General features: G+C 36.3%; 2 protein-coding genes across 2 annotated transcripts in view; one reads left to right on the top strand and one right to left on the bottom strand.

Moving 5' to 3' along the window:
• LOC107593289 (fasciculation and elongation protein zeta-2-like) overlaps window positions 1–4,474 on the top strand; it is an 8,966-nt gene extending 4,492 nt beyond the window's left edge. The window contains exons 5-6 of the mRNA XM_016282942.1: window positions 431–496; window positions 3,437–4,474. Of these exons, the coding sequence (XP_016138428.1) occupies window positions 431–496; window positions 3,437–3,453 (83 nt within the window). The 3' untranslated portion in view covers window positions 3,454–4,474. The remainder of the gene's footprint in view (window positions 1–430; window positions 497–3,436) is intronic.
• A 4,208-nt stretch (window positions 4,475–8,682) lies between these two features.
• Window positions 8,683–11,849, bottom strand: part of LOC107593290 (usherin) — an 11,464-nt gene continuing 8,297 nt past the window's right edge. The window contains exons 4-5 of the mRNA XM_016282943.1: window positions 9,016–9,189; window positions 8,683–8,934 (exon numbers count right to left, since the gene is read on the bottom strand). Of these exons, the coding sequence (XP_016138429.1) occupies window positions 8,848–8,934; window positions 9,016–9,189 (261 nt within the window). The 3' untranslated portion in view covers window positions 8,683–8,847. The remainder of the gene's footprint in view (window positions 8,935–9,015; window positions 9,190–11,849) is intronic.

Raw genomic sequence — 11,849 nt, forward strand, 5'->3', positions numbered from 1 at the left:
TTTTTTTTTCTTCTGTGCTGTTCTTTTCAACTTTCTATTCATCAAAGAATTCTTTCAGAATCAGCTAAACTGGTTTCAACACTGATAATAATCAGAAATGTTGGTTGCATCACAGGAATAAATAATATTTTAAAAACAGCTCTTTTAAATTATTTTAACATAGAAAACAGTTATTTTAAATTAATAATATTTCACAATAGTACTGTTTTAACTGTAATATTGATCAAATAAAAAAATAAATCTTCCTGACCTCAAACTTTTGAGCGGTATTGCATATTTGAATTCTATAAATTACTTTATTTTTATTATTATAATTATTTTTTTATGTTATTAGTATTATTTTAGTTTAATAATATGGATGTGAAAAATATTGAGGGTGTACGTGTGTAGTGTTGTACATGTGTAACTGTGTCTCTGTGTTTCTCTGTAGTTCTTCATGCCATGCGTGAGGACAGTGACACAGTTCCTGCTCTTCTCACCGACTACATCCTCAAAGGTATCAGACATCTGAATCACTCATCAGTCTCATCACTGTCAGTCTGAGCCTCACTGATCTTCTCTGTGTTTTATGTTTTATTTTTGCTCCCGCTGCATTTGACCTCTAGCACTGGTGTGAGAGAACAGGTGTGTTGCTTTTATATATCGCTAATTATAATGACTACAGTCTAAAATGACAAAAAAATTATTTATATGTCCCCAAAGGGATATTTTTTCCTTCGCTTCAGGAGATTTGTATCTGCCGTAGATAGGTAATCCCACCTAGACACACAAGAGTGTAAAATAGATTTTTGTCATCTGTGTGTGTGTGTGTGTGTGTGTAGTATTTGTTGTCTTCTCTGTGATGTGTGTTAGTGAACATGTCACGGACACTACGTCCATGTTTTTATACAGTCTATGAGTTGGACGTGCACTGTGGGCAGACCCGACTAATCGATAATAAGAATCGTTGTCGATTGTTTTTGTTATCGATAATAATCGATTTTATCGATTAGTTGTTGCAGCCCTAAAAAACAATACCGTTCAAAAGTTGGTTGAGTAGGTTTTTTTGTTTTTGGAAAGAAAGAAAATAATACTTTTAGCAGTATCTTTTCAGCAAAGATGCATTAAATTTATCAAAAGTGACAGTAAAGACGTCACTTTTTGTTTTATTTTTATTTATTTTTTTTAAATAAAATTTTTTTTTCTTCTGTGCTGTTCTTTTCAACTTTCTATTCATCAAAGAATTCTTTCAGAATCAGCTAAACTGGTTTCAACACTGATAATAATCAGAAATGTTGGTTGCATCACAGGAATAAATAATATTTTAAAAACAGCTCTTTTAAATTATTTTAACATAGAAAACAGTTATTTTAAATTAATAATATTTCACAATAGTACTGTTTTAACTGTAATATTGATCAAATAAAAAAATAAATCTTCCTGACCTCAAACTTTTGAGCGGTATTGCATATTTGAATTCTATAAATTACTTTATTTTTATTATTATAATTATTTTTTTATGTTATTAGTATTATTTTAGTTTAATAATATGGATGTGAAAAATATTGAGGGTGTACGTGTGTAGTGTTGTACATGTGTAACTGTGTCTCTGTGTTTCTCTGTAGTTCTTCATGCCATGCGTGAGGACAGTGACACAGTTCCTGCTCTTCTCACCGACTACATCCTCAAAGGTATCAGACATCTGAATCACTCATCAGTCTCATCACTGTCAGTCTGAGCCTCACTGATCTTCTCTGTGTTTTATGTTTTATTTTTGCTCCCGCTGCATTTGACCTCTAGCACTGGTGTGAGAGAACAGGTGTGTTGCTTTTATATATCGCTAATTATAATGACTACAGTCTAAAATGACAAAAAAATTATTTATATGTCCCCAAAGGGATATTTTTTCCTTCGCTTCAGGAGATTTGTATCTGCCGTAGATAGGTAATCCCACCTAGACACACAAGAGTGTAAAATAGATTTTTGTCATCTGTGTGTGTGTGTGTGTGTGTGTAGTATTTGTTGTCTTCTCTGTGATGTGTGTTAGTGAACATTATTTGTCTCATAAGGAATAAATTGAAGTGGTAATAATATGCAACATACAGCAAAACACAACAATATAAACTACTGCTCAACAAGGCTGCATTAATTTGATAAAAAATACAGTAAAATCAGTAATATTATGAAATATTATTACAATTTAAAACTATTGTAGAATATTGTAAAATGTAATTTATTCCTGTGATGCAAAGCTGAATTTTCAGCATCATTACTCCAGTCTTCAGTGTCACATGATCCTTCAGAAATCATTCTAATATGCTGATTTGCTGCTCACTATTAAAGGGGTCATATGATGCTTTTTTAAAGATCATTATTTGGTGTAACAGAATATGTTGACATGCTTTAATGTTCAAAAAACACATTATTTTTCAAATACTGTACATTATTGTAGGTCCTCTATGCCCCGCCTCTCTCAAACGTTTCGTTTTCTACAAAGCCCCCTCCTTTGACAAGCGCAGTCTGCTCTGATTGGCCAGCTGACCCAGTGCATTGTGATTGGCCGAACACTGCAAGCACTCGTCAGAAATGTAACGCCCCTTACCATAATCGCAAGCTTCATCTTTCATAATAAATGCAAAGACAGAGCCCGAAAGGGAACAGAGTCGCGTGACAGACACAGTGATGAAGCTGGTATGTGTTTGCAGTACACAAGCCACGGTTAAGACAGCTGACTCCACTGTGATGTGATCTCTCTCCCACACGCGCGCGCACACACACACACACACACACACATGATGCGCAAAACTCTGCATTTGAACAGTCAATAGCAAATACTTAAACTAATAACAAAACAGTAGCTGATTCAGAAGCGCCAGATTGTCATAGCAAAGTCAGAATGACCTCCTCTCCTAGGTTCACGAAACGGTCGTCCATAAAATGCATTGCTGTTCTGTTGTAAGTGATCTTAAAGATTCCTAAATGCATCTACTTTCGGAAGGCCAAATAAAGTGCTTTTGCTTTCGCCTAGAAACACACAGCGTCTCCCTGACATGCTGCTTCAACACTAACCACGCCTTCTTTCTTTGCGTGAACATTTGGGTACATTATGCTAATATTTCCACATAGTGAGGTAGGTATGTGGGGGCGTGATAGAATGAGCCGTTTTAGGGGGGCGTGGCAGAGTCTTAACTTTGATAAAGAATATCTCTTTGGTTTTGAGACTTTAGTCTTTGCAACTTCAGGGATCTTATCTATGCACAATCAGCTTGTAACACTCCAAAGAGAAAGGAAAACTTGAAATCGCATCATATGACCCCTTTAAACAATTAAATGCATCCTTGCTGAATAAAAGTATGAATTTCTTTAAACAACACACTTGCTGACCCCAAACGTTTGACCATCAGTGTAATATATTTCAGGCTTTTACTGATCTATCCTTTCATGTCTGTTGTTTCAGTGTTGTGTCCCACGTAGAGTTTCTGGAGCAGAAAAGCAGCTAATATCATCGGCACGTCAAACATCTGATCCTCTGCATCTCTCCAGATAATCATGCACAGAATTGACCCACCAGTGGCATTTATTTCTCAGTCTGAATGTGTGTTTTGTTTTGTGTAGATGTTATTTTGTGTGGGAGCTTGAGTGCAGTATTCAGTTTATGTCCGAATGCAGTTCACATTTCACTCACTGACAGATTCCACTAGTTATCGCAGAGCAGCTGTCAAAAATCATGCACGTTTGCATCATATTCAGTTTGTTTTAGCACAGATCTAGATGCAAGATTTCCCTTATTTGATCTTTTCATCAGATGAAATGCGATTTCAGGAAGTTTTAAGCTGCTGATGGCTGAAAATCATAGAATGATTTCAAAGCAATCTCTTCAGCAAAGGCAGGTACATATATCTGTGTAGGAAAAGTTTATGTGGCTGCAAAATCTAAACGTTTATCATATCGGAATGAAATAGTTCAGTCATGCTGAACAGATTTAGTGGTACTTTTTAAAACACAACATTTATTTCATTGCCAGTTACTAGATGATCAAACTCTGTTTTTGTTCTGTTCGACCAGCTTTCTAACATTTCTCTATAACAGTATTAATATTGAGTTGATAAGGAGTGAACGGCACAAGTATTTGCTGCCAGTTTAAGTGAAATCTGTGAGATCTCAGCAGTGGAGGAAGGACATGTTTGACTTTTATCAGATCTCTGGGCTGGATTTCTGTTTTAAACTATGAAGAGCTGAAACACTTATAATTGAGAAACACCTCTGTCTGTCCTCACTAAGGTCCTGTAAGAAGATTAAATGATTGTCTCTGGTTTATTAGTTTTTGTTGAAACAGATTGGAAGTGATCTTTTTGTATGTGTGGCTATAAAAACTGAATGTCGCTTTTTGATGGAGAGGTTGAGATTTTGTTGAGTCTTGTAGATGCACGACCTTAAAGCAATAGTTCACCGAAGAAAATGAAAATTTGCTGAAAATCTCCTCACCCTCAGGCCATCTAAGATGTAGATGAGTTTTTCTTCTTCAGAACAGATTTGGAGAATGTTGCATTTCATCAGTTGCTCAGCAATGGATCCTCTGCAGTGAATGGGTGCCGTCAGAATGAGAGTCCAAACAGCTGATTAAAAACATCACAATAATCCACACCACTCCAGTTCCTCAGTTAATGTCTTAAGTGATAATAATTGATTTGTTTCCTACAAAGATGCAGCTTTTCACTTCACAAAATGTGTGGATTATTGTGATGTTTTTATCAGCTGTTTAGACTCTCATTCTGATGGCACCCATTCACATTTTCAGCAAATTTTCATTTTTGGATGAACTTCCTTTAAAGGATTATTTCACTGTAAAAACCTGTATGATTTTATTTCTTCTGTGCATAAAAGAGGTCCATAAGAATCATGTGCCATATTTCAAATCTTCCGCAGCCGCTCAGTCGTTTTTTATCGTAAATTTTTATTCCACGAAAGAAAGTCATACAGGAACATGATTGAAAATTCTGAGTGAATTATTCCTTTAGATGAAGCATCTCACATGCTTCTAAATCAGTCTGTTCTGTGGGCTGAAACTTATCAAGAGGTTCGATTAAAGGGTAGAAATAGTTTTCATGTTTGTAAAAATAATGAAATATTGTAATAATAAAAATAATATAAATATTGTAATAATTACTAAGTTTACGTCTATGGCGATTCACGCAGATAAGCGGCGATGACCCAACCAGGCTACAATAGTCCAAATATAAGTACTTATTATAAGTGTACCGTAGTGAATCGGAATAAGACAAAAACGCGGTTTGGAAGATTAATTCATGATGTACTCGCTCATTACATACACGTTGAACACAGAAAAAGTTACATAGTGCTGCTTTAACAAATAATTGTTCAAAATACTTCAAATTGACATCAAAAAACAGTTCAAATATGTAAATCAAGCTGATGTCAAAAACTTGACACAATGTTGATTTGATGTAAACTGAACGTCAAACATATTGACCTATAGCTATATTATATTATAGCTGTATTTATATATTATATTATAAATACTTAAACTAATAACAAAACAGTAGCTGATTCAGAAGTGTCAGATTGTCATAGCAAAGTCAGAATTACTTCCTCTCCTAGGTTCACGAAACGGTCGTCCATAAAATGCATTGCTGTTCTGTTGTAAGTGATCTTAAAGATTCCTAAATGCATCTACTTCTGGAAGGCCAAATAAAGTGCTTTTGCTTTCGCCTAGAAACACACAGCGTCTCCCTGACATGGCTGCTTCAACACTAACTGCGGTTACTGAAACCACGCCTTCTTTCTTTGCGTGCACATTTGGGTGCATTATGCAAATATTTCCACATAGTGAGGTAGATATGTGGGGGCGTGTTAGAACGAGCCGTTTTAGGGGGGCGTGGCAGAGTCTTAACTTTGATAAAGAATATCTCTTTGGTTTTGAGGCTTTAGTCTTTGCAACTTCAGGGATCTTATCTATGCACAATCAGCTTGTAACACTCCAAAGAGAAAGGAAAACTTGAAATCGCATCATATGACCCCTTTAAACAATTAAATGCATCCTTGCTGAATAAAAGTATGAATTTCTTTAAACAACACACTTGCTGACCCCAAACGTTTGACCATCAGTGTAATATATTTCAGGCTTTTACTGATCTATCCTTTCATGTCTGTTGTTTCAGTGTTGTGTCCCACGTAGAGTTTCTGGAGCAGAAAAGCAGCTAATATCATCGGCACGTCAAACATCTGATCCTCTGCATCTCTCCAGATAATCATGCACAGAATTGACCCACCAGTGGCATTTATTTCTCAGTCTGAATGTGTGTTTTGTTTTGTGTAGATGTTATTTTGTGTGGGAGCTTGAGTGCAGTATTCAGTTTATGTCCGAATGCAGTTCACATTTCACTCACTGACAGATTCCACTAGTTATCGCAGAGCAGCTGTCAAAAATCATGCACGTTTGCATCATATTCAGTTTGTTTTAGCACAGATCTAGATGCAAGATTTCCCTTATTTGATCTTTTCATCAGATGAAATGCGATTTCAGGAAGTTTTAAGCTGCTGATGGCTGAAAATCATAGAATGATTTCAAAGCAATCTCTTCAGCAAAGGCAGGTACATATATCTGTGTAGGAAAAGTTTATGTGGCTGCAAAATCTAAACGTTTATCATATCGGAATGAAATAGTTCAGTCATGCTGAACAGATTTAGTGGTACTTTTTAAAACACAACATTTATTTCATTGCCAGTTACTAGATGATCAAACTCTGTTTTTGTTCTGTTCGACCAGCTTTCTAACATTTCTCTATAACAGTATTAATATTGAGTTGATAAGGAGTGAACGGCACAAGTATTTGCTGCCAGTTTAAGTGAAATCTGTGAGATCTCAGCAGTGGAGGAAGGACATGTTTGACTTTTATCAGATCTCTGGGCTGGATTTCTGTTTTAAACTATGAAGAGCTGAAACACTTATAATTGAGAAACACCTCTGTCTGTCCTCACTAAGGTCCTGTAAGAAGATTAAATGATTGTCTCTGGTTTATTAGTTTTTGTTGAAACAGATTGGAAGTGATCTTTTTGTATGTGTGGCTATAAAAACTGAATGTCGCTTTTTGATGGAGAGGTTGAGATTTTGTTGAGTCTTGTAGATGCACGACCTTAAAGCAATAGTTCACCGAAGAAAATGAAAATTTGCTGAAAATCTCCTCACCCTCAGGCCATCTAAGATGTAGATGAGTTTTTCTTCTTCAGAACAGATTTGGAGAATGTTGCATTTCATCAGTTGCTCAGCAATGGATCCTCTGCAGTGAATGGGTGCCGTCAGAATGAGAGTCCAAACAGCTGATTAAAAACATCACAATAATCCACACCACTCCAGTTCCTCAGTTAATGTCTTAAGTGATAATAATTGATTTGTTTCCTACAAAGATGCAGCTTTTCACTTCACAAAATGTGTGGATTATTGTGATGTTTTTATCAGCTGTTTAGACTCTCATTCTGATGGCACCCATTCACATTTTCAGCAAATTTTCATTTTTGGATGAACTTCCTTTAAAGGATTATTTCACTGTAAAAACCTGTATGATTTTATTTCTTCTGTGCATAAAAGAGGTCCATAAGAATCATGTGCCATATTTCAAATCTTCCGCAGCCGCTCAGTCGTTTTTTATCGTAAATTTTTATTCCACGAAAGAAAGTCATACAGGAACATGATTTAAAATTCTGAGTGAATTATTCCTTTAGATGAAGCATCTCACATGCTTCTAAATCAGTCTGTTCTGTGGGCTGAAACTTATCAAGAGGTTCGATTAAAGGGTAGAAATAGTTTTCATGTTTGTAAAGCGTTCAGAAAGTAAAAGTGGCTGCATGCACTTTCAGTTGGTCTCAAAGGGAACGGTTTTGTAGAGCACGACGTAAGCGTGAAGCGATGAACTACAGCTCTTGTTGGTGTCTTCAGGCGGTCGTGGCCTGATTCTGAGAAACATTAGCAGTGCACAGTAAATCAGGGTATAATAACTAAAGATTATATATTTATACAAGCAATAATGAACGTTGCCTTTTTGAATGCATGAAATTTTGTACATTGAAACTGACCTTATTTTTAATGCAGCATTAATGGTCCTTTTGAATTAGTATTTTATAAGCAGTGCATTGTATGTAGCAGGGCAGTTTTCCAATAAAAGCATCCTGTTCATCAAGCCTGCTGTGCATTTGTGTCTTTCTGTAAATTTTTTTTTACTATTGTCTTTAAGTGCCAGTCATGAGCTGGATTTCTGACAATCTAAAAAATACAATACTTTAAGTTAAAAGTTTCAATTCTTAAAAAAAATCTTAAGTTCTGAGAGATTTTATAATATTTATGTCTATGTATAAAATACTTGTCATGGGGTTGCTTTACACTGATAAATAATACATTTCATTAATTTTGTCTAAAGAATTGTATTTTTTTCTTAAGGCAAGACACTATTTTAAAAAATGTAACTAATGGAAATCATATTTCCCCAGTTTATTCAAAATACATTAACTTTTTTTTACAATCGTTTTAAATATGCAAAATGTAATAAATGATAACTTTTGTTTTTATTAAACTTCTGTTTAAATGTTATGGATTGTGACTTTTAACAATGTCTTTAATATCTCTAGGGTCTTGTGCTTAATGCTTAAACATTACATGCATCATAAAATAAAAAATCTAAAGCAATGTTTCAGCAAAGAATTTGCAGTTTTTTCTTTCTTTTTTTTGTCTGCTGTATAATCCGGTTTCCTCCTGCCAGTATCACAGGTACGAGTCCCAGAGCAGTTCTGAATTCACCAAAACCGCTCAGTTCTGAGATGATGTTTGGAGAAAGTGCTGATGATGTGAGATGAGGGTCAAAGGTTGGTGTCGGTGAACATGGTGTGTTCCTTCCTGGCTGTGCTGAAGCCTTTGATGGTGTCCACAAACTCCTCACCTTCAAACTGACAAACATATGACAGGTTATCAAAATCAGATTTCAGAAATAAAAGCATTTGTCCAGCAGAAGTAAGTTTTGTTCTCACCAGGCCGCTGTCGAGGCGTCTGAAGTGCGGCTCCCATGATTCCTCGTCTTTCTTGTCGATGAGCTGGCTGACGCTGCGCTGTAAAAGGTTTTGTGTGTACAGACCTGAGACTGTCACCAAACCATCCTCATCTTCAGCAGAACGATCCTCCTCCACTTTACTCTCAATCACCTCCTGAACAGCACAAGAACACGAGAAGAGGCTTCAGCTTTTAGAGCAATATCTTCCGACAGACCTCGTAAAATAAAGCTTTGCATTTACAACTATATTAATATTTCAAAATGGAAATAAATTTCAAGATGAAATTAGCTTAAGTTTTAGATTTCTGTTCATTTAGCATTTATTTTATAAATATGCTTAAAGCATGCACTCTAAAAAATGCTGGGTTAAATATAACCCAGCGCTGGGTTAAAAGGGGGTCAGAACAACCCAACCGCTGGGTCAAAACAACCCAACCGCTGGGTCAAAACTATCAAACCGCTGGGTCAAAGCTACCCAACCGCTGGGTCAAAACAACCCAACCGCTGGGCTTCACAGAGATCAGTTATTAGTCAGGTGGCTACACAGCATTTGACCATTTCAAACACATTAAAATGCACAAGTTTTTTTGTCACCTGAACTTCTTTCACCTAATATATTTACTTGAAGTACACCTGAGATTTTAAAATAAATATTTTAATAATGAAGAATCACATTTGCATGTTCAGTGGTTCTGTGACATTGGGTAATGGTCACATGACATGCAAGTAAACAAATAAAATATTTCATTTTTCAGTAAGTGTTTTATTTTATTCATTTTAAAATAGTTTTAACTTAACATTTTTATGATTTAATTAATTATTAGCTTTTCATTAATCTCATAAACTCCCTGCAGCTCCTTCACAAACCCAGTTTGGGAAACCTTGACATAATATAGCCTAGTGTTCAATGCACTTCATGTTGTTGATAACAACAGATGCAATATATTTTCTTACGCTTTGTATTTTTTATATCAATATGGTTCAAGATTATCCTATTTTAAATCAATATGATAAACGAGTTAGGTCGAAAGTAATCTAAAAGTAATCTAAAAGTAGTCTGATTAGTTTACCTAAAATGTGTAATGTAATGGATTACATACTAACTACAATTTTTGTCCTGTAATTTGGAATCAGTAACGGATTATTACAATTTGTAAGTAATCTACCCAGCTCTGGTGTACGCTTCCTTGTATATTTCCTCAGACTTTTGGCATATGAGATATTTTGAAGCTTTCTGCTTCCTAATCTGCACACTGTCCACATGCCTATTGAAACCTGCAAAGTGTAATATAAGGATGTTTTGGCCTCACCAGGTAGGAGTTGCTGGGTGGGTAGACGGCCAGCGGGCTGCGGCACTGGAGTGGCACTGATACGAGGGTGAACGGCGGTTTATTGAGAGCCTTCTGTAAAACTATAGCCAGAATGAGAGCCAGCAGCAATAGCGAGACTCCAGCCATCAGCACAATGAACCACAGCTCACGGTAGAATGGCGAACCCCCCGCACGTGTGCCCAGCCGACCACCAGCAGCAGTGGGAGGCTCCACACCTGAGATCACAGACAAAACAGAGCACTGCTTTAGATCTGATTGAAAGCACAGAGTATAGTTCCATTATGATGCGAACGCTTAGCGCATGCATACAACTGAACGCTCAGCTCAGCTCAGACACATGCGCACTAGAAATGTTCAGCCTTGTTCAGTGTCTGCACTATTTCTTTCCACAAGTTATGAGCGAAAAAAATGTATACTTATAGCCAGGAATGAGAGTGATCCACTGAACAACACACAAAGAAAGTTTAATTTACAGTGAGAAAATCAGTATCTTCGTTAAGGCCAGAGTTTCTGTGTTCCAGTCAGTGAGAAAACATTAAAATTATACATACACACACACACACACACACACATACAGAAAAGGTGAAAAGGTTTTTGCCCCTTCCTGTTTTATTAAATTTTTTTGCATATTTGTCACACTTAAAAGATTCAGATCATCAAACTAATTTTAATATTACACAAAGATAATGCAAGTAAATACAAAATGCAGTTTTTAAATGATGATTTCATTTATTAAGGGAAAAAGCTGTCCTAAACTACATGGCCCTACGGGAAAAAATTAATTGCCCCCTTCTGTTAAATCATGAAAGAACTGTGATTAACCACATTATTTTAGAAAGCTGAGTTAAATTTCACTAGCCACACGCAGGCCTGATTACTGCCAGACCTGCTGAATCAAGAAATCACTTAAATAGAACCTGTCTGACAAAGAGAAGCATACTTAAAGAGCAACACTTCATGCCGTGATCTAAAGAAATAGTTGACATGTATCAGTCTGGAAAGGGTTATAAAACCATTTCTAAGGCTTTGGGACTCCAGCGAACCACGTTCAGAGCCATTATCCACAAATGGAGAAAGCTTGGAACAATGGTGAACCTTCCCAGGAGTTGCCGGCCAACCAAAATGACTCCAAGAGCACAACGACGATTCATCCAGGAGGTCATAAAAGAACCCAGAACAACATCTAAAGAACTGCAGGCCTCACTTGCCTCAATTAACGTCAGCGTTCATGATTCAACAATAAGAAAGAGACTGCGCAAAAACGGCATCCATGGGAGAGTTCCAAGGCAAAAGTCATTGCTGACCAAAAAGAGCACAAAGGCTCGTCTCACATTTGCCAAAAAACATCTTAATTAACCCCAAGACTTTTGGGCAAATATTCTGGGGACTGACGAGACAAAAGTTGAACTTTTTGGAAGTTGTGTGTCCCGTTACATCTGGCGGAAAACCAACACAGCATTTCATAAAAAGAACATCATACCAA

Source organism: Sinocyclocheilus grahami, unplaced genomic scaffold (assembly GCF_001515645.1).
Source record: "Sinocyclocheilus grahami isolate Dianchi unplaced genomic scaffold, SAMN03320097.WGS_v1.1 scaffold168.1, whole genome shotgun sequence".
Classification (NCBI taxonomy): domain Eukaryota; kingdom Metazoa; phylum Chordata; class Actinopteri; order Cypriniformes; family Cyprinidae; genus Sinocyclocheilus; species Sinocyclocheilus grahami.